Source organism: Indicator indicator, chromosome 2, assembly GCF_027791375.1.
Source record: "Indicator indicator isolate 239-I01 chromosome 2, UM_Iind_1.1, whole genome shotgun sequence".
NCBI classification, from domain to species: Eukaryota; Metazoa; Chordata; class Aves; order Piciformes; family Indicatoridae; genus Indicator; species Indicator indicator.
Genome location: NC_072011.1, coordinates 47560953 through 47584883, shown reverse-complemented (window position 1 = coordinate 47584883; position 23931 = coordinate 47560953). Strand labels below are relative to the sequence as shown.

The following is a 23931-nucleotide window of genomic DNA, read 5'->3' as shown; positions in this document are numbered from 1 at the left end:
CACAGTGCAGAAACTGATTTAACACTATTTTAAAACCTTGCATACTTTAGCCAAAGGTGCAAAGTGTTCATTTTCTACTTTATGAAAATGCAGTTTAGACTTTTACTAAGGAGATTTACAGAAGGGCTTGCCTGAACATCTACTGCAGGACTGTTACAGTACTTCAGGATATACAAGTCCTGTAACTCTATCAGAAAGAGCCAAGCATGGGCATGGGCTTACTTACACACAAAGAGTATTTTCATTATTACATTTAACATGAATAATAAATGAAATAAAAAGGGCCTGTCTAGAAATAGCCAACTACCATGCAGGTAGAACAGCTGCTGCAAATATAAAGGAATTCTGTTTGTCTAATTCTGCCTACAAGTAAGAAGCTGTGGATCGAAAGGATTTGAGAAACTAGGCTCTAAAAAAAACCGTATGTGTGTAAGACCTAAAAGAACACTAGGCCAAGTGACTCTTCTCTGATGTACTACATGGGGCTCTGGAGCAAAGTATATGAAGACTCTGTACAAGAGAATGTGTTTTAGATATTTTCAAAATATTAGGCATTTTCAAAACAAGACAGTATTGTAGAAAACACGTCAATAAAGTATTTTTCTGAAAGGTAGTTTTCCCCCAATCTTATATATTGAAATTTATATCCCTTTCATCTAGCCAACAGTATTTTAATGTCATTTCATTTAGCTGAAGTCAAAATGTGTTGACTTCGTATTTTTTTGTTGGCTGGGTTTTGCAATTTTAAAAATTGAAAAATTGAAAAATCTTAAAAATTGAAAGAAAATAACCAGAAAACTGCCTTTCCAAGTAAGGGTAAGATTCCTCAATATCTAGAGCTAGATTTAACAAAACAAAAACCATGCTATAACACTCCCAAGGGAAATCAAGCTTTTATGTGACCTTAAGCAAAGGGGCAAAAGGTTTTCATATGATCAGCTTTGACGGACTATAGACAGAAGCTAACTTATGAGATGAGGTGCAATTAAGAACTAAATCCTGCTCTCACATACTACGGCACCTAATGGTAACTTGTTTCCAGTGGAAAGCAAGGGACCATCTACCAGTACATTCATCTGCCAGCACAACTTCAAGGGCTCAAGAGTCTCCAGGCATAGCTAGAATAAAATAGACATTTACTTTACAGAGCAGCCAAGGCTACCTCGTTTGGAAATACTGTTTCCAAGAGAGGCTTTCTTCTCTAGCTACCTGCCACAGAACAAATGAGAAGAGACTTTGAAAAGCTTAACGAAGCACTCTAACAGTAGCAAACTGTTACCTTATCAATCTGTGTGAAGCCTTAGAACTCAGCTGCATTTCCTTCCACCAATCATAATCACAGCTGCTCTGGCACTTAGCATTGCTTCAAAAGAGACTCACACCACCTAAATACCACCTACATCTGTTTACTTGTTCTCTTTTGTCTCATTTCCTTCCTATTCAGCTTTCGCTCTCTATCATTCTCTGGTTAGTCTTGCTATCCTTCCAGCAAACAAAGGAGTCCCAGAAATTTCAATTTTCTTGCTCTGACAACATTCCACAACACAAGCTTATATAAATGTATATAGTGTGCATGCATATATGACTGGGATAATGTACCTGCACAAGTCTGACCTAATTATTTTACCTCACTCAAATCTTACCCGTCTTCCTTTCTCACTACCATAACCCAGTTGTATTTTATCAAAGATCGAGATGTAAGCGTTATTTTCTTATTCCTAGGGCTTTGAGTTCAAAGTTTTTCAGAGCAGCAGTTGTCCCTACGTTTCACATAAGCATCTTGTGTAGCTCTGATTTCTAAAAACAGCATGAGCAAGCAAGGCAGTAGTCTTCAATGAATAACACCCCAGTTAATTGACCATATCCTCCGTGGTCTTCATTTCCATAGCTCCTAAAGAAATTTTTCTCAAGCTTTATTACTGCCCTTCTAGATACCATTTATTAATTCCATAGATACTTTCAAAACAAATGGTATCACTAAAATCAACTGACCACCCTAATCAGCAATAGATGATTAAAGTATGTTCTGTGTAATAGGCAACAGCATCTGAAAAGAAAAAGTGGTGCCAATCTGCACTGAATATTATTTCATGAGAAAGGAAAAAAGAAAATCTGAGATGACTAACAAGACAAGAAATTTGGTGATAAACACCACTAGAGTACAGAAAAATTAAACACATACACCTTATACTCCTACATTATACCAATTAAGGCTTTGAATTCCCAACAAACAAAAGGCAAGCTCTAACTTGCTTATAGTTCAAAACAATGAAAACTATTTTCTACTTCAGTAAAACATCAACTTAAAAGTTTTGTTACTTTCCCCTTGTCCAAAATTCTGAACATATTGTTACATAATGAAAGCAGACTTAAAATACAACATACTACACAAGAATTGACTTTGTGCCACTTCATCCACTAGTAAAATACATGCACGCTAGTCCTAGTTAAATGCCTGTAGCCCTGTAAATTAAATTTCTCAGTAGCATATACAAAGCTCAAATTCACACTTAATTGAACTTGGATAAGGGCACGAAAACCTATTTAAAATAGCATAAAAAGCCAGGAAAACTTCCATTTATCCAGATATCAGACATTCAGATTTATATTTAAGTGTCTGATCATAAATAATTAGTAGCCGGAAGCAAACAACAAACACTGAGTATTTGCAGAGATAATTTGGCACCCGGTAAGACAGTAACAAAAAGTTTCAAAGCCCCAACAAACATAAAATATGTTTACTATCCTATTCATGACTGCTGAACTGTAGCCACCAGTCCAAATTTTGAAAAAAATCAAGTGCCAGTATCAAAGAAATAGTTGCTAAATCACACCAAGCACAAGCTGTACTCTTTTTGTTTCATTTACAAATGTTGGATTTCATCATTTTACCTACTGCATAAGCTTTAATCACTATTGAAAGAACTTAAGACCTCAGTGTTGTCTTCCATCAGATATTGCTATTTCTATTCTCTTGTGTTACAAGATTTGAGCTCCAAAAAGCCTTCTCAAAAGAAAAACACATCAATTCTCTAACATTGTGCATAGCAATTTCCACATATCCCACAGCAAGACCATACTGTTGTATCACAGAAAGAAGCAGATCTTAAGATTTTTTAAATACAATAATTCTATTAGATATTCCAAACAGGCATAACTGGCATTTTAGATGTTCTTGGGGAAATTAGGAAAAGTATGCATTCTGTTAGGAGGGGGGAAAAAAAGAAAACAACAAAAATTAGGCTACAGAGTTGTGTATGTACATAACAAAAACCCCATGAGGACTACATATTACTTTTTCTGCAATACACCTCTTCCCACACACTAACCAAAAACATATGCAGTGTTTTAAAAACATACAACTACTTTAAGAAGAAAAAACAATCACAATCTGGGCAGAGTGTGCAGCTGCCCCTTTGACTTATCAATTTCAGTAAGCACAATTTCAATCAAGTCTAGATAAAATATATTAATCCTAAATAGACCAAGTTTGTCACCTACCACTTCCTATAAGCTGCTTACTATGTTGAAAAAGAGAGAGAAGAAATGCTAAATTAAATGCCAAGCAGTAGCAGACAGCACTTGTTTGGCTGATTAACTTGTAGACAAGCATTACAAATAAATCTGAGCATGGTCTGCAGCAAATTAAATTCCAGTGCTTTTAAGAACAAAGAATTCCTTCGGAAAGAGGATTAGCAACTTTACACCCAGGAATGCCAGTTTAATTTAATTGTTCCACAATCCGATATTTAATATGCAAATATCATTTTGATATATAACAGCAAATTTGAAAAAGTGAGGAAACAATTTCAATATACAAGACTGTCTCTCTTCTGAATGGTAATTATATAAAATAAAGCTAGTTGTGTTTTTTTTTATTATTATTGGTACTGAATTCTATTAACATGAATCAGAACAAGTCTAATTAAAGGCTAAAAACTTTAAATGTTTCTAATTAACAGTCTAAATAGCTGCACAATTAGAGTACTATAGTTAAAATCCCACCTCAATGACCTTCCTGGCCTCTTTGTATTTTCCTGTTTGCAAGAAGGCGAAGAAGAGATCATAAAGAGCCATCATGTCACCATATTCTCTGCTTATAAAATCTGAAACTAATCAAACAATAAAACTCATTAATTTACTAAATATATCGAAGCATTTTAATACAGTCATCAAATATTTTTAATACTAGCATTTTCCAAACATCATGAAACTGAAAATAGGCTACAGGAGAAAAATTTTGAAACACAGGAAATGACTACAACCTATTACACGGTTTGCTGTAGCTTTGCAGTTGAGGATATTTAAAGCATTTATTTTTTTCTGCAATAGATTTTAAATTATGTTCAGCAAAATAGTTTATATATTGGCATTCTCCACTTGTACAGAGTGAGGACAAAGGATTTCTTAACTGCACAAATTATTTGATAACAAGAAAGTCTATTACTATTGTGTTGTGTTACTATTAAGTTGATCCTTAACAGTAGCATACACAGCCAGAAGAAGTATTAGCACCAATCTTTGAGAACTTGATCCTGTACTATCAAACATTAGATTTTTTCTACATGGAAAATGAATTTTAAATCTGAAGAATGCAGGTATTATTTAAATTGCTTTGAAGTTACACATACAAATACAACTTTTTTTTCCTCTTTCAGTTGAAAGGAATGATTTTCAAATCCTGGAAGAAAGGCTTCCATAAAATAATCCATATAACCAGACAGGATTTGACCACCAGCAACTTACCCTTCTGCAGAAGATCAGCATCTCCTTTTTCTATCAGTCTACAGTAGACATTATGAAGCTGGAGAACTTTACCATACTTCTTATAGCAGTCGATTAAAGCTTCCAGAGCTGCAGACATGTCATCCCTTGTGAAATGAAATAAAACAAGAATAAATCAAACATTCTGAGTAGAAACAGCCCATGCTCAATCCACTTCAGTTTTGAAAATTTCAAGGAAAACTCATTCACTAGTCTGTAATTCAAGAGTGTATTGTTTTCCCTCAACTTGCTACAGTTATTTTTAAACAACAGCTGAAGTTTTCCTACAAATAAGTACCAAGTATACTTGATAGCCACAGAAATGAAAACAGAACTACAGATTTATGCTTAAACCTCTTAGCTCTGTAATTTTTGACTGCATGACTACATCACCTACAAATTAACCAAAGGTATCTGATTCAAAATTCTTAAATTCTGCTACGTACTACTGTGGTGAAACTCCCAATTTAATGGAAATTTCCACTTGTATTTAAGAGTTCTATTTTTCTTGTTAATAATCAATATTGTGCATATTGTATTACCTTCAAATGTCTCTGTCTGGACATTTTCAATTTTTAAGCTCTTTAAAAATTTTTCCACTGCACTTTTATTTCAGCATAGATCTTCAGAGTTAAGAGAAGCACAACTCTTTAGATTGTTTTATATCTGTTTTACACCTTAATACACTAGCTATCAATCACCTGTTGACTTCCATTTTGTCACAATTGAAGGGCTAGCATTTTTGCCTACCATACAACAGTCAGAAACTTTCATATATTTTCTGCAATAAAAACGTAATTTTTGTAATTTTATGCTGGCCTATCCATGTCACAGAACCACAGCACTAGTAGGATATTCATAGTATTAGTAAATTAGTACATAGTATGCTGGCTTCCTTGAATGCGTTTACTCAGGAGCCTTTGAACAGTAATTACCAGTCTCAAGTACAGTATTTCCATTTTTGCTATCTCTGCCCTTCACTAAATTTTTCTGTATATATACAGTGACAACATCTTTTAAAGTCATAAAAAACATCAGATCAGTATCTTAAAATAACAATAAATAGAAATTAACATTCTAAACCATGCAATTAATAAAACAGTGAGGGAAAAAATTTTAGAAATATCACTCAACACTAGCAGCTGAAGGCCATAATAAAACCGACTTGAAATAATGATTTTACATTCCTGAATCAACCTGATTATTGATCAACGAAACCTTAACAAATAAAGATATTACTGTTAAAACAAGTCACATTCAGATGTCCTTTCCTCTCTAATCTGTGCAGCACAAATTTTGCTTTTTCAAAGAATGAACTGACTACTATATACTACCATCTTCATGTAATATCTTAAATATTTTAAAAGATGGAAGAATTAATTTGGTTCAGTAATATCTGCATTCTAAAAGTGAACCTAAGATGATGGATTTCTACCTTAACCCCTTTACTGAGCCCTGTTTACAGTGCATCTTCTGGCACCCCACGGAGTCATTTGAATTTTTGTCATTTGGGGTGAAGACTAAATTACAGGTTAATTTCAAAACTGCACGTAGATGTTGCAGGCTAGATTACTGTCATAAAAGAGAAATACTATGGTAGTTACTGCAGACAGATATGAAGCTTTATATAATCATTATTTTTCTCCTGCTTTAGATGCAAGTTCAGTTAACATCTAAAAAAACCCCAGTTTTACAGAAAACGACAATTTCTAAGGAGGCACAACAACATTTATACATTCAAATTAAAGTTTCCCATGATAAACCTAGCTTTTCAGATTGATGCTTAAAAAGCCATAGTATTGTCTCAGCCGTATTCCTAAAGGATTGAAGTGACTGTTTTTCGGTCAAAGATATCAATAAATGAATAATTGGAGTGTCATTCAAAAAAGGAATATTTTCTGGTATCGAAATGTACACTTCTAAAGGCTGTATATGAAGAGAAAAAAGCAAGCAACGAACTGAAAAAAACCAAAAATAGAAATAATGTACTTGTTACTGGTATTCACTGGTCAAAGCTGCTTGAATAAGTCCACATTTAAGGAGGTCGGTAGCTTGTACACTAACTTACTAGACATTAGTTTTTAATCTAAATCTGATATATTTGTCCAGTTGCATTCAAGCAGCCAATCAGTCACCCACAGTTTAACACAGACAGGGTTTATAAAACAGATAAATAATAAAACTGGCAATAACCAATTGTAAAGCAATAAAAGCCATAGAAGTTCAGCCTCCACAAAGACAATTGTACTGCTACTTCAAAGAAAACAAACTTATGTTTCTACTTAATACGATTTATGCAACAACCTGTAGTATTGCTTAATTGTCACAAACAACAGTTAATTCCAAGTACCAGCAACTACTTTTGTAAGCAGGTTTTACCATACCATTAGAAAATGAATGAAAATTAGGAACTTAAGGTAGGGCGCCATATGTTGATTACAAGTAACACGTTAATGTTTCTTATTATTACTGTCTACCTTAAAAAAAAAAAAAAAAACCAAAAACCTGCACAGGAAAAAAATTTGCACATTTTAAGAAAATACTATTTAGACATATGGACCTTCAGCTAACAAACAGCCATTAAATTGAAAATATTTAGCAGTCTTCCTGTAGTAACCCTTTTAGCTTCCCAAAGGATACTTACTAAATTATTACATTAAAAGCCTGGTCCAAAATTACTAGTTAATTAATTTGGATTAAGTGAAACAAAAAAGGTAATAATGCCAATATACTCATAGGAATATTGGAAAAATCTTACTTCTAGTGTCAGTTTGGATTAAATTTATTATAATTTATTATTATTTAAAATGTGAACACAGATGATCCACACTTCATTTTGAGCTGGTCAGATACTACAGTTTTAAGTCACTCATAAATACTATCTGTTCAGGACCTACACCAGCTCCACTTAAAAATGTGGTGTATTTTGCTTCTCATTGAAACTTGTTCTTCTGAAAGAAGATCTACTACTATGTCTGACTGACGGAAGGAACCTCAGTCATCACGGTATTATACTTGGCCCTTCTATAATCCTGGATGAGTTCTACTTTGGCAATTATTTTTCAACTAAATTGATGCTGGCATTAAGACATCATAGGGTTTTTGATTTTATTTGGTTTCTGTTTAGGGTGCCTATAAAGTCCAAGATATTGTGGACACAATCTTCCATATTATTTTTGTGAGCAATTTTACTCACACAAAGGTATCTGTAGAGACAAAATTACTCAGATGTCTGAGTGTTTTCAGAATACACTCTGCAGCAAGACTGGCTATAACATGCACACATATAACATCCCCCTTCAATTCCAATAAGCCACTCCCATTTTTTCTTCAAGAATGTAGCACTAAATCTAACCCCTTTTTACTTGTAATAAACTTTTCCAACCAGAGAGTCTGTCTGATAAAAATAAGACTCCAAATATTGATTTTAATTGGAATGAAGTGCTGCAACATTATGCATAAAGCTTTAGTGAAGTGGCAATTTACCTAAGGGGTTTACTGATTGAAAAGCTCTCAAACCTGAAATCACTAGAGAGGTAGAAAGAAAAAAGGGACTCTCTGGGGTGGGGGTGGAGGGTAGACTGGTAAAACAAATCCCTCTCTACAAATCTGAAGCAGATGTTAGAGTAGAGGGAAAGCAATTCAGCAAGGTACAATCAGCTTTACAAAAAAATTATTCTGTTAAAAGAGAACGGGCTCTTGAAAGAGCTAAATGTTTTTCTGTTCATTTGCCATACTAAGGAATCTTCAAGGAGACTGGTGTTGCAATTACAACTAATCCTCCCCAAAAAAATTAACTGTGTTGAAGGCTTTGTAATTTCCCTAGGTACAATTTAGCTGTCACTTACTTGAAAATTTACTCAAACATGCGTTCCGAACAGCACTAACTTCACATGTCAAGTGCTTTCCAGCCAATTGAGTCTAAACTGGAAGTCGGTGTTAAACAACTGAATGATTAGACAAGATAGCTCATTTCCCTGCTCTTTTGTTCAGAATAAAATGCCACATTTACATTATCAGACTCAACAGGATTTTCTGACAGAGGGAGAAAAAACCCTAGTGAACACTGTCCATACCAAGCACATGAAGCCTGTCATTTACCAATCATCCTTCAAAAAGCAATAGCCATGAATGTAACTTAATTACGACCCAACGATCCTTGATGAAAAAATCATCTTATCACTGTCCTGTCCCCATAGGGCAAGTGAGACATTTTTGTCCTTTGCCACTGGCGATGCTAAATTCCTAATTGCAATAATGAAGAAAGAGTGCCAAACATCCCTAATTTCATTGTAACACATAAAAAGTTCTGATACAAATGTTTGAAATAAAGTTGCTAAAAATTAGGAAAAAAACCACAAACCTTTCTCCTCACTACAGATAACTTTTTCTCCCACTAAAAATACCACCTTGTTTAAAGAAGATGCTTATTTTTAAGAGTAAATTTAAAATACCAATTAACTTGCACGTGCTACAGAATCATCTCAAGCAAAATCCTATGATTGAGAATTTAACTCCATGAAAACAACAGAAGGAAAACTTTCAAGACAGTGCATTCACACTGTAACTACTACATAAGAAACTAAACAGAACAGGTTTATGTGTTTTATCAGATCAATCACAAACCAGCGTACTGAACAATTAAAATACACTGTGACAGTATTGAACAGTATACATTACTCTGTTACTGTTACAATATTAAAACACATTTTTCAAGAAACTCAATCCACCTATAGCCTTTTGATCATTTAAAATACAGTTATCAACTGCCTGCATTCACTGAATTAACACAACAAACTACTTTGTTTGTACAGTCTGTAACAATGTTTTCACAGTTTACCTGCAAGTTTTCTTTCTTCCCACTGCTTAAGATCACTTCTAATATTGGAAATCAGTAAATTTCTAACCTTAAGACGTTTTGTTTCTTTTCTCAGAGGTAATATTATTCAAAGAAAGCAGAAACAAACTTATGTTAATGACAAGACAGGAAGCACATCAAGGTTTTATGTCCTTGGTGGTTTTTCCCTATTTTTTGTTGTCCAGAAATTGGTTTTCATAAAAACAATAATGAGTGGGTTTTATATCCACCAATTTATCATTCTGTAAACAGTCATTACCAAAGTACCACACAGTACAGAAGCAGGTTAGTTAGCTTTACTAACTTCTTCAGTTTTGTAAAAGGGCTCATGATCAAATAGGTTTCTTCTGACAGGTGGCAGAAAAGGTAAAAGGCAAAATTACAATCCTTAAAAAATTTGATATGGTATTGGTAACAGAACATTGTCTGATTCTTAGCAGTTGGAAGTTCAGAAGACATCTTTTAAAAAAAAGTACAAGCTTTTCACATCCTTGAAGATTTTAGGAACTAAAAACTGTCATACTTGTCTATGGCAGGTTTATCACCTTGAATGACAGACCAAGTTATCACATGTGGACTGCCTCAATTTTTAATGTGATTTTGTCAGCTTGAGAAACTGTTCAGCCATAAATACAGATGACAATTGAAAGCAGAGGGGTGGTTCTCCCAAAACGTACTCAGGGCAAAAAAATCCCAAAGACAGTGTGAATCTCCCTGTTTTCCATGCTCTGCTGAAAACTGCTACTTTTAACAGGTACTAGGACTTAAAGAATTTCAGAATATTCAGGACTGGGTACAGAGGAAAGGGGTAGATGAAAACATTTTACACCTACTGTTGTTGGAATCTTCAAAAGCAAATCACAGATTCCTTTGCAAGCAGTTAAAAAGTTGGAAATAAATTAAGAACACAAAACACTAACACAACCACTGCTGTAGAACATGGAAAAAAAAATAACCCAGAGCTAATTTCAGAGGCATGCTAACGGATGACCTGCAGCTAAATGACAGCATTTCAACATGGTACTTGAGATGTAGGATGGCAAATAGTAAGCATCACTGCTGAAAGAAATGACTAACGCTTATTTCAGTCACTCATAACTCCCAAAAACTCTAACCATCTCTAAAATTAAAAAAGAAAACAAAAGGGAAAAAAAAAAAAGAAGAAAAAGTCAAATTCAGTTTTTCCTCCCAAGCAAATTATGCAGGAAAAGCTTCCTCTCGTGTTGTAACATTGGAGAGGAAGAAAGTGTCTTCAGCCATAAGGTGGCAAAAAACCCATAGGAAAAAAAGCTTACTTTCTATCATCATTTATATATATATGAACTGTGTTAAGAGTTAGATGACCAATGACTTGTGGCCATACATTTCCACAATCTGGAATTACTTTGGCCTTTAAAAGAAGTCCCTATATATTAAAATGATGTTTTGTAAAACTTTCCTATAAGTTTATAATCCAAACTATTGTGGAATCAAACTAAAAGAGCACTCTTGATTGCCCCTCTTTGCATCTACACATGACCACATCCTTATTTACATCATCACATACCACTTCTCAATTGAAAAGAATCCAAGCAGCACCATGTACAACTTGCATGTCAATGTGCATAAAGCAATTATATAAAATGTGGCTGCTCATACTGTACACTGCAAAGCATATCAACTACTGTTCTGATACATTAGTTACATGTGATTGCAGTTAATTTACACAAACATCTGGCTTGTCAAGTGATGCAACCAAGGCAGTGGTACTGACTCAAAGGATGCATGCTCTGTTCTTAATTGTTGACCACTCCTCTAAAATATTATTTTTAGGAGACAATGTACATGTACCTACCAAGAGTTATATCTTTTTAACAACAATTTTGAATACAGAAAATATTCTACAGACCTTGCATACCCAGAATATTTACAAAACTCAAAAATCTTGGCAAGCCAACAGACATGTTAATATGAGGCTGACTTAGGTGAAACTATGAAATGATCACTTGTTTCATGGGTATACACATGAACCAAGCAGCAAGAAATCGCTTATCACTGTAGTTGAAAGATTACAATTCAGCAACTACATAAATGACATAAGAAAAAAATAAAAGGATTGTGCGTATTGTAAAAGAAATGAAGAGACTCATGGCTCTGTTTAGTAAAAAACAATGTTGTTTTTTTTTTAAAAGCTCAAATGTCCCACATCTCATAATGAAAACTTATGCAAAGGAACATGACAGAGAATTACAGATACTTCCTGCCAGAATGAACTTCCTTTTCTCTGTTAATGGATTTTAAAAGTATATATGGAAGAAAGAAATCATCACAGACAAACCAGATTGTGCATTTTAAATCCAGTAACACAGCAGTTTACTGGCAATAACATCGAATTATTTGAATCACATGAATTAAAAATATTTTGGTGTACAACAACCATCCTTCAAATCACCAGCAACGTACTGGATGGCACAGCAAAATAATACTGTTTTAATGGGAAAACACATACTACTTAACCACATGAGTTGAGAATATACCTATCATACTTTGAATAGCTACCTTGTCGAACAGACTTTAGAGCCAACTAATTAATAAACGTATTTCAATATATAACCACTGGATCTCTGGTGTGTCCATAAACCATAGCTGCTGCTCCCAGAGACCACGATGCACAATTGATGGAAATATATTCATTGATTACCTTTCCTAGATCACTTCAGTAATATGTGCACATGCATACGTGCACATTTACGTGCCAGAGCACTTTCAAGCATGTGTTAGCTGCTGTGTACACAGCATACACAGGTCATATTAAGACAAATAAATAATAGCAACTTCTTTCATCTAAAGTCCAAACGCCACTTACTTTTCAAGGTGCACTGTAATTAAAGGGGAATGAAGGACAGCAGCGTCTGCCAACCCCATGTTCACAATAGTCTCATGTAATCGATTGACTGTTTCAACTTCACCTCGCATCGCAGCAGCATTAAGAATGCGGGAAAAAGATGCAACTGTTCTGTCTGAGATAGGAACATCCTTCTCTTTCATCTCCGTTAGAATGTTAATAGCATCTACAATGAAACAACACAAAAGACCCTTAGGTAATTTCATGTAGGGAAAACAAACTGCTATTAAAACAGCATTTCAAACACAGCAGGAATGTAAATTCTGGTGTATAATGCCGATTTCAAGTTAATTACTACTTGCATTTCTAAACGAGACTACAATTATAAATCCACAATAGCATGGTTTTATCATTTTGCTGCAACTTTGACTACAAATTATAGATAGGAACTGTGTGCCCACTCTGCACCACATAACCCTGTACAGTCTGCCCTATAGCTGCAAGATTCTACTAAATGGATGCTTTTATCATTCAATGCTAACATCTGCTAAATCACTCCATTGTTTCTTCAGCAGATGGCTTGTCACAAGGCCAGATAATAAAGATATGTTTACACTGTATATACAGCCAGACTAATGGTCTGATACCGATAGGGCCTGTTTGCTATGTCGATACTAATTAGCCAAGGAGAGCCAATGAAAGCTTTCTAACAGACTGCATGTTAAAACATTAGGTTCATTAAGCTTCATTAGCAAGGCAGAAACATACATTTTCGTATATGGAATAAGTGCATTTTTATAATGTTCTTAATTACTGCATGGACAGAATGTTTTGACCACTTCACATTTGGATACATTTATGAATTGTTTTATTTTCTATGGGGCATTTATGCCCTTAAAAACAGCCTAATCTTTTCAAACTGCTTTAATGTAGAGTTGGTCATCATCTGATTTATGATTCAGGAAACCTCAACTTTTCTGTTTTTCTTAAATTAAGCTTAGTAAGAGGTCAAAACAAATTTCAAAGAAAGATTTGACAAGAAATAAAATTACACTAGCTTTTTTATTTTACTGAATAGTGTTTTATCTGAAACTGTAACATTTTGCAGCTAGATTTGGGCTATGTTTGTATAGTGTTAGTGTCTTCTACAAAATCATAAAATCCGCTATTCAGAACCACCTCTAGAAGCTGATGACAGTCTAGAGTTCTTTTAAATATCAGCCTAATCATGTAAATTACAGAATTATATTAGATTAAATTACAGAAATTAAAAGCTTAACAGCTTAATGCAAATATCTAGAATTACAGAAGAGGCAGTTTGCAGAACATTCATTAAAGCCCAAACTTCTGGACAGTTTGACAGATTGGACTTTAAAATTCAGTAATATAAAATAATATTAATAGAAAAATATACACTTTATTATAAAGTTACATGATTTTTTGCAGTACTTGGCTCTTATGAGAAGGTTATGTTTATAGATTTTATGCTCAGCCTTCAGACCTTCTTAAGCAAAAACAAAGCCATTAGTCTAGGCACATACGCAATTTGTGCCATAAGTCATGATCTTCAAACTCAATCCAAACAGCAATGCTAATAAAAACTAGCTGCAGAAAAGCAAAAAGCACTGAGCTGTGCAAATGTAAATGACAAGCTTGCCAATCCATTAAAACTAATGGCCTGCACTGTCCAAGCATCTCTGGTTGAATTCACATGCAAATTTGTATGCAAAATGTTCAAGCACTTTTCAGAACATGATATACCATTAATATCAACTCACATTTTTTTTCTTGAGGCAAGATACCTTTATTATATAGCAGAAATACACAATGAAACAAATGGATTACCTTTTACTCTACCATGCCTTCCCAAGACTTCTACCAGTGCTAAGTACTTTCCAGTGTCGAGAGCAACAGGTGAATCCTTAGGGAAGCTAGAAATTAAATCATTAAGGATTTGTACCAACAGAAGTTCATGGTTCATGGATTCAACTAAGACTGTTTTTTAAAGCTACATAACAAAACAACAGTACTGAGAGCTAAAAGTTATAGTAAGTATTAAAAGAAAAAAAATCTAACAGACTTTAAAAGATGTGCCATTTAAACATAATTTAAATTATTATACACACACCTTCCTACCCCTAAAGCCTGGAAGTTGCATTTAAAATAGTGAAATGGTTTGATTATTTGGTAATTATTGCATAAAACAGGTTATCTCACATAAGCCTAGGAAGAAAAGTCAGTCCACATGGCCACGGCAGGGCTATATTATTTTTAATAAAAAATACGAAAATATTTGCCTGTATTAACTAGTTAAAAGATAATTATTTTTTTAGTTTTTCAATGTATTTGTTTTATTTTTTTTTCCGGGCAGTTTTGTAATTAATTCCTTTTCTGTTGTTTGGGGTTTTGTTGGGGTTTTTTCGTTTGTTTGTTTGTTTAAGAATTTAAAAAATTGCTCCTCACTCCTTAGCAGTATTATGCTACATTTGAGGCAGGCAAGTGAAAACATGCTGCTGCAGTGAAGCTCAAAAGCTCCACTAGAAGACAACTTTACTTCATGCTAGCTATCTATGGGCACTGTGTGCAAGTGGTACTATGGCCAAAACCAAACCTTACAATTACTTGCAGAACAGAACATACCTTGATATTCATAGATCAATCATTTCATCTAATTTCAAACTCTAGCATGGTGTAATAAATGCCTGCTTACTAACCTACTGCAAAACCAAAGCAAATACTTTGTGAGTGCATATGAGAGAGAAAACCTGGAAAGTAAGACATAACTTGTTCTGTATTCACTGTAGCATTGGATTGAAAGAAGGCTTTAATGAGAAAAAGGGAAGGGGCAAACAAAGATCTGTAACAATTTGCTCTAGGATAAGTCATGCAGTATATGTTTAAGCTTGGAACTAATTTTCACAGTCAAGATAGAAAGCTCTGAAAGTTAAAACTGAAAGCAGAATGCTTGCTGAGTCCTAAAATAGTTCGCTCAAACACTGCTATTCTGAAGGCAACATACATTGTGCAGCACATTCTAAATACACTGTAGGTGCTTTCTAACATACAACACAGGTACATTTTTTTCCTTTAAGATAAACTTCAATTTTGACACTGTGTATGTTTAAAATAGTAGATCTTACACAGTAATTTGCATTTCTTTTTTAAAAAAGAAAGAAAAGAATTAAAATTATGGACCATAGAGAGTAGCTGCTTCTGACAATTCAGTTATACAAAGCAAATTTTTTGTTTCAAAAAACCACACCCATGACGGTTTTAAATGCACATACATTGGTGGGGAAAACTAATTAAAAATGGATGAGGGGGTTAATACTCAACCTACTTAATTCAACAAGGTCTGTGTATCAGCATAAATCTCTGTGACATGTTTCAGTGCCGGTGTACTTACACTTTTTCTTTCAGGTTCATTGCCTCTTCTACATTATCATGTCGACAGCACAAATTTATTAAGGCTGCATAGCCACCGACAACCATGTCCGGTTCGTATTTGGCTTTCACTTCAAGGGCTTTTTGCATATTCTAAAAAAGGAACAAAGCAAAGATGTGAACTAGAGGGAAAAGAAGCATGACATGATTCTTGCATGTTCAGCGTGCAGTTAAACGACTGCTTTAGTGCTTTCAGTTTAAGATTACGCTGAAAACACAAGGCTGCAATGCATTAGCAAATTTTAAGAGTAGAAAGTTATTTGGCAGAAATTAATATTTTTCTAAAACATCTTTTAGATTAACTTGAGAGCAGATTTCTAATTACATTTTCTTGCTTCATATTTATTTTTCTACCAGGTTTCAATGCCAAGACTTGCCTTTTAATCCAAACAAACTGTAAACATGACTAACCCAAATTCTAAAATAGTTCTTACTTATTTGGAATTCTTAACGATTTTCACTTGCTACACTGCCAAACAGAATTAGAATACTTTCTAAAGAATAAGGAACTACTTAATGATCCCACAGAAAGCTTTTTTTTTTAATACACTGCTAATCATATATTTGACCACTTTGAACTTACAGTGGTGTTTACTTCTACTCTTATTTCATATGCAAAAACTGTACAGACAGACAGCTGAGAATCACTTTCTAAATTGTACTCTCTGGCAACACAGAATATTGTGCTATCATTTGCACGACTCCTACTGCTCCTGTATATGCACAGCTTTATAGGCATGATCATACTGAACAAGAAACTGAATAAAAGTGTGGTGATACCCCACAAATTACAGACACACGCTAAATGAATGTAAACTACAGCTGGACGCCTGCCGAATGAAGGCAAGAGACCCTTTATCTCAGAAGAGCTTTCCTCCTGCAGGAAAATGGAATTTCAATCCCTGCATTAACAATCTAGTAATATTTGAATTGCAAATGACTAGTGCCTGTATCGGTTGCTTGACAATCTAGATATAAGAGACCGGAGCCATGGCTTGAAAGGACATTTGGCATGTATGATAAACCTATCACAGCTGTTACTATCATTCACTTTGCAGATTATTGTAAACAAACTTCAGCAACCCCAAAACATGCCATTCAAGGTGTTGCTGAAATTAGTTAACCTTTTGATTTAATTGCTTTTTTGTACTTATGTTTGATTTATAAGCATCAACCATGAAACTTCAAGCACTGCACTTGTCTTTGCTTAACTATGTCTTTCCACAATGCAGTCATTTATGTTCCTTTAAAATACAGCTGTGTGTTTCCAGTTCTCTCTGCATTGCTTAAGATACCTCTTCTTCACAAAGAGCATGTATGAGTTGTTTCAAGACATCTGTAACAGGCTGGTTTTCAGCTTTTCGCTTTTCCAGTTTCCTCTCCAAAGCAGACACGTCAGATTTAACACTCTAAATGGAAGTAACAGAAAGAATGTCAATTGCAAAAACACCCTTCCCTGAACAACTTGTATTGCTTTAATAAAAGACATGCAAAATAATTCTCCTCTTTAATACTCTAAGGATTTTTTTTCATCATTTAAAGTGCTTTTATCTGTTTAGATAGTACATACTAATTGAAGATTTGATTCAGAATATAGTAAAAAAAAAAAGCATTAAGCAGCAGATCTACAGAGGTCAACATTATTATTATTTCTCTTACACTCGGTTCTTTGTGTTTGGGAAAGGAAGGAATAGAAGTCAGCTTCTTCTTCCATCTCCACTGAGCTACGATCAGAGATGTAAAGACTTGACACTCCACCATTACAAGCAGTATAGATTTATACAATTTCTGCCATTCAAGTGGATGGTTATAATTTATAAGCATGAATTAAGCCTCACACTACAACCATTACAACAAGCTAGAACTTTCAAAAAACTTATTTACTAGACAAGGAAACTGAGGCATGGAAACCTCAGCCAACTCCAAGGTGAAGTATCAGATCTGTGTGAAAATCTGGAAAGCCTTTGCTCCTGCTCTGGAAAGTAATCTCTGAACTTCAAATGGTAGATTTAAATAATATACTTCCATGATCTAAAAGCTAGTGATTACACTTCATCTAAAACCCATATCCAAACATTACCATTACAGTAAGAACAAGCATCACTATCTGGGAATTTACTTACTTCTGGAATGTTGTCTATCGATGGGGATTTTTTATGGGACAGTAACCTTGCCTCCTAAAATGCAGTAAGACAAAGACATCACTAATCCCCCCACAAAAAAGTTCAATCATTAAGCAAGCATATCATGCAAAAAATGTTCAAAGTTAATTTTATAATTGCAATGTTAAAAAGCTGTATTCTGCAGCATTATTACACTGGCTTGAAAAAGCACTTATAAAATTTATCTCTTCCACGCATGACAATAACTTCAACAGTGAAAAAAATCATGAAAAGGTTAAAAGGCTTATATAATCACTGCATAAAGATATTTCCTTTGCAAAGGAGAATATATTCACAGAGTACAGATACTCCATTTTTTTTTTTAGTTTCAAAGTAATTGCTAATAGAACCACAGACCTTAATTAATTCGGGAACTTGAGAGGAGTCCAGCAGTCTGCAAATGCCGCTGTAGAAGGTTGTAGGGATAACTATGTTCTGTACCAAGAGGTGGGGAAAAAATTATATGAGTTTTGAAACACAACCAAACTGAAATTTGTCTAACAGAAATTATCTCAGACGTAATTCAAGTCTCCAGCTTTTGCATGTCATTGAGAAGTGGTCTGGTTGTACTTAAAAGCAGCAATTTCAAATCTAATAGATACATGTCAGGCAGGACAGGCATTATGTAGCAAAAAATGAAATGGTACCATCTTCTTCAGCTGATGGAAGTATTGTCTCAAACGCTCCTCCTTGGCCTGTACCTCTGAGTCACTCATGCTGTCAATCAAGCGATAAAGAAAATAGCCAACAGCTTCTGTGGAAAAAAACAAGAGAAAGCATTCCACTAAAATTACCGAGACTGTCATGTTATCAAGATTAATTTATAAGAAATCATTTTGGTGTGAGATGTCACCCTGATGAGAGGCTCTGAAATGGCAACAATGATCACTGAGGCATAGAGATTATGTGGTTTGGGAGCACATATCTAACTGGTGAGTGAAAGGAATATTAATTATTTTCAGACCTAGTGACAGCTTTTCAGTACAGAATCTTACTTCAATCTATTTTTTCCACTACTGTGTGACAGAAGTGGCACTGCCCAAGGCCTTCCCCCCCTTTCCTGCCTGCTACCCCAAATAGTTGCCACAAATATTTTGTCATTTCTCAGAAGAAAAAGCAGATTTATCACACTTTGCATATTTATTCTGTACATTTCACCCACTATATCCTATTACCAAGCTACATTAAGCATTTTAATATTAATATAAAAATATGAAAAATATTTAACCATTAGATCAACTAATGCTGAAGAAGTTGCCTATTAATGAATCCAAACCAAGATTAACTGATTTTAGGAAATAGTGCTAAGATTCTCATCTATACAAATATAAAAACACATGAGATCCCATAGCCAAGAACAGAAAGAACGTAAATTAGTTTTCTCAAAGGTTATTTTTTTCCACACCCTCGCCCCTTCAACTCCGACAGAAGGAAAACTCATTTTTAAAACAGGAGTGGTGGGGTGAGGTTTTTTGTTGTTTGTTTGTTAGTTTTTAAAGTATACTTATTTCTAAGTAAAAGACTTCGGATGATTTTGCTTCACAAAAATTTTTTTGTTGTTGTTTTGTTTTGGTTTTGTATTTTTAATACTGAGGCATTGATCCTGTGTTCATTCCAAATCTCTATTTTAGACATGAAATTTAGAAAAATTAATCATTACCGGCAAGATTTGTTTATAATTCTAAAAAAGATCAAGAATCCCACAAAATATGCTCTGATTATTTGAATCAGGTTTTTACCCAACATGTTTTCAAATTTCACTTTCAAAAAGAAGCAATCAGTGTTTACTGTTGTAATCCCTCAAACCCATCATTACACAGAAGAACAGATTTGCAGATAAATTACAATCATAGAAATTGAAACTCTACCAGTTGGTCCTGGAGGCGTCAGGCAGTAACGCTCATCCTTGTACAACACTTCTGTTATCTGGTAAGACAGAATAATCGCACATTGCAGCCAAAAAAAGCAAGCAGGGAGAAACAGTATCTGGAATTGAATTCTCAAAATAATAAAGCATTTCTCTGGTAAAGTATTATTCTTTACCACATCATAGTAATTCTCTAAGAAATATAAGGAAGCTTTTGTAAATAATAGGTTTGTCTTGAAAAAAAATATTACAAACAGAAATGCTTTCTGAGGAATGGCAGTGAGACAGACGCTCTAGTATTCTGTTTATACATCATTCTACAGAAAGTTAGCTATTGTTATGATATTGCTTAAAGCAAATATTAGCTAGTGTCATTCTTTGAGATTTTACAATTGCATTCCAATTTCCCAAAAGGCTGAAACTGGCCTATAAAGCTTCTTTTTTTTTTTTTAATTTGGAAAAAGCAAATAAGAAAATACAGGAAGGTGAGTTACCATGCCATGTTAGATAACTAAGGTAACTAGTACCGGTGCTGTAAATAAGTGCAATTGTGAATGACAAAATATGCTCCATAAAAATGAATTGCATTTCACTACATTTAGCATTAGTCACACAAACTGAAGGAATCTTCTCTTCGTCAGAAGCATTTACACAAAAGCCTCTACATCCTATTTACAAATACTTTAACCTAAACTACATCACTTCAAAAATCCATTTGACTGTTTCTAAGGAACAGTTAAAATTTGAGATTAAAGTATTTCAAAAATTCTATTTTAACTGCCATGACTGTAGAATACAATCTCCAGGAAGTTAGCAGGAGATACTGTCTAACTGCTGTGTTTTAAGTACAGACAAAAGAAAAGGATCCCTCACCTTCAATTATTGGAAAATGTCCAACAATGCTCTATCACTTCTCATTCTATCACCACTACCAACACTATGCACAGTTAAACTACAGCTCTCCTTCTGACCTTTTGCCCTCATCCTCCTATGACAAACCAAAACACAGAAGAACCCACAGCAACAATCTAAGAAATCGATGAAAGAATTATAACAATTCTTCTGAATAAAATCCAAGAGAATACCAAAAAGGATGGATTACAGAAAAACTGAATGTATATTATTATTTTTAATGCTAAGTATACATTTATTTCCCAAGTTAGCAGTTTTTATTTTAGAACATATGGTATTTACTAAAAAAATTGGAGAAAACAACAAAAACATATCTTTCTTCCACAGCGGAGAACAGCAGAAATAACTCTAGATACTACTTCATGGGCAAACTTGAGTTGGTTGACTGTCCTTCAAAATTAATTTCATAATGGGAATAATGAGATATTCCTCCTCTTTATGTCTCAGAGACGAATACAAACCCATCCTCTGACCACTGTCTTCACACAACAGACCATGGCAGTATAATACCAAAGAAACGTGTTTCAAGCTGTACTTGATTTATCTAAATAACTCATCAGTAACTTCCCAAACTACAATTTCTATTTAATTCCAAAATTTCTTTGCAGAATCTAAAATAAACCACAAGCCATGTACTAGTTTATTAGTCAGAAGGTCTCATATCAGTGGGGGGGAAAACAAAACCAAAACCAACCAACCAAAAAAAACTCAGCACTGTGCAAAAACATCTCGGACAGTATCTGCCAACATCTCCTTTATTCCTCTGCTCCACAAAATGTATTGACCAAGTTAGACTGCAGCGTCTTTAATAATGTAGCCCACACCAAGGAGGGCAAGATGGCCAGTCACTTCCCTGTGACTTCAACCAGGTGATTTCTTTTATCTGGCTTTGCCTTCAGTGTTTTAAGCTCTATGGCAGAAACTTGAAAATTCTGACTGTGCCTTATTTTGCTAGTACTAGGTGTACGGAGAGGAAGAAAGTTGGGGAGAGGGCAGTCAGGGCAGAGAAGGGAATTAAAACATGTCAGATTGCACAACCATGGCAGATTTTATTCCAGAAGCTACAACTACTTATTACCTTTAGTTACAACATCATTGATCTAGACACTGGAGTAGTTTGTGCTAACACCACATCCATTTCTCACAATTACACAAGTGTCGAGTTTGAAAACTCAGTTTCACACAGTTGTACAATCTGCCACTGACAGAAGTCTTAATCAGGTCTACAATTATCAGGCTCAGAATTCAGATATACAGAAATGTACCATAAACATGCAGTGTCTAAAGAACTTGATTTTATTTACAGCATTATCTCCACTTACCTTGCTCCAAAGATGTACATCATTTGAGCTGAAGAGGGCAGCAAAGGATAACAAATTAAAGGCAACAAAATGATTTTACTCTTTTTAAAAACAGAGATCATTTGCACTGAAGATCTTAGTAAATTACTTAAATAAAAACACAATCACTGCCACATATTTAATCCAACTTGTACAGAATAAGTGTTTTACCTTTTATTGTAGTGCATATGGTCAGTTTACTTAGCATAATTTTTGCTAAATATAGCAATACAGCAATCCAAACAGGTAACTAAGACTACAAAGAATATATTTTAGTTTTATTTTTAGTTCAATTTTCTAATGTGCCCTAATTGTACTTTTTTATTTTACACTTGCTTCTAGCCTTACAAGAGAATAAGCCTCATGCAAACAAGTCACACTTTCCATATATCGTTTGCTATGCAATTTGAAAAAGCAAGAATTAGATTTTTGATATAGACAGGAAACTACAGGTAGCTATAAACGCATTTATACCATACAAAAAAGAATCAAATCTCTTACTTAAGGTATAATGTTTATTATAGTGAAGACTAATAGGTAGTATTTTATTAAAAAGAAACCACAATCAAGTAACTTGAATTTCTCCCCTCATAGAACAGTACAGAATGTGACGGAGAGCACTTCTCTGTACGTCACCACATTACAACCAAAGATCAAATGTTAACAAGTTCACAGAAGTATAAGAACCCCAGCATGTTAACCTGTTCACTAAGATGTAAGAAAACAGAAAATCCTGTAATTTGCAAACATGGAAATTCTCACTAGAAGCTGTAATTTTTCTATAACTGTAAAGCAACATAAGGCTAAAAACAAAAACTTATGACCTTATTTTATCTTCACGTAGTTCTCATAATAGGAAAATAAGATGTCAGCCTGAACTGCTGCATTTCTATGCTTGAAGTTTAGGATTTTATTTAGGAGGATCAGGCTTATAAAACATTTAATTTTTGTGCTATTGCCACCTGTACTTGAAAATTAATCAAATGCATGTCTGGGTGGGGGAGCAGGATGAGGAATGCTATCTGTGAGGTTAGTTAAGCTTTTCTGGGTGAACTTGCTCCATCATCAACAGCATGACAACGAACTTCAGCTGTCAAATACATCAATTTCCTAAAGTACTTGACTTTGAAATAGTAATGGCACATCAGGCAGATAGAATTGGAATACTTCAAGGTAGTTACTAGAGAAGACTAGCTTCAACAGAAATTCGTAAACTAGCCTGCCACAGACATTGTTCATGTGTCCCCACCCTGTACTTTTGTATACCAGTCCTAAAACTGTGATCATTTGAATGTTCAAGACCCACACTTTGTCACAGAATTTTGCCATGGTCATTGCAAAAAGTACATGTTATTTTCTTCTATCATAGTCTCAAGTTTCATTTTCAGGCACTTAAGTTTTAAACGGGGAAGAAAACATGAACTGGCATGCTTTCTGAACCAATATAATGGTGAACTTCAGGTGCAGTCAACATGCTAGATAGCTACTGAAGCCAGGTAGCAATATAGGCAAATGAGAACTTAAACAAATTTATGCCACATTCCAAAGTGGCAAGGAGAGGTGAAAGTAAACTGAACTAAACCCCAAACCCAGCCAAACAAAAATAACACCTACCACCACCCCAAAAATACAAAAAAGCAAAAAAAAGCAAAACCAAACCAAACACCACCACCACCACCCCCCAAAAAAACCCCAATCTTATTTTCCCCGAGAATTTCATGTTCTAAGTTTAAATGTCCAGTAACTTTTGAAATCAGTCT

General features: G+C 34.4%; 1 protein-coding gene across 1 annotated transcript in view; it reads right to left on the bottom strand.

Moving 5' to 3' along the window:
* Positions 1-23931, bottom strand: part of LRPPRC (leucine rich pentatricopeptide repeat containing) — a 99138-nt gene that overhangs the window by 39120 nt on the left and 36087 nt on the right. The window contains exons 15-25 of the mRNA XM_054397067.1: positions 22154-22181; positions 19921-19978; positions 18700-18806; positions 18410-18487; positions 18014-18067; positions 17186-17299; positions 15853-15983; positions 14292-14377; positions 12468-12672; positions 4747-4871; positions 4006-4112 (exon numbers count right to left, since the gene is read on the bottom strand). Of these exons, the coding sequence (XP_054253042.1) occupies positions 4006-4112; positions 4747-4871; positions 12468-12672; positions 14292-14377; positions 15853-15983; positions 17186-17299; positions 18014-18067; positions 18410-18487; positions 18700-18806; positions 19921-19978; positions 22154-22181 (1093 nt within the window). The remainder of the gene's footprint in view (positions 1-4005; positions 4113-4746; positions 4872-12467; positions 12673-14291; positions 14378-15852; positions 15984-17185; positions 17300-18013; positions 18068-18409; positions 18488-18699; positions 18807-19920; positions 19979-22153; positions 22182-23931) is intronic.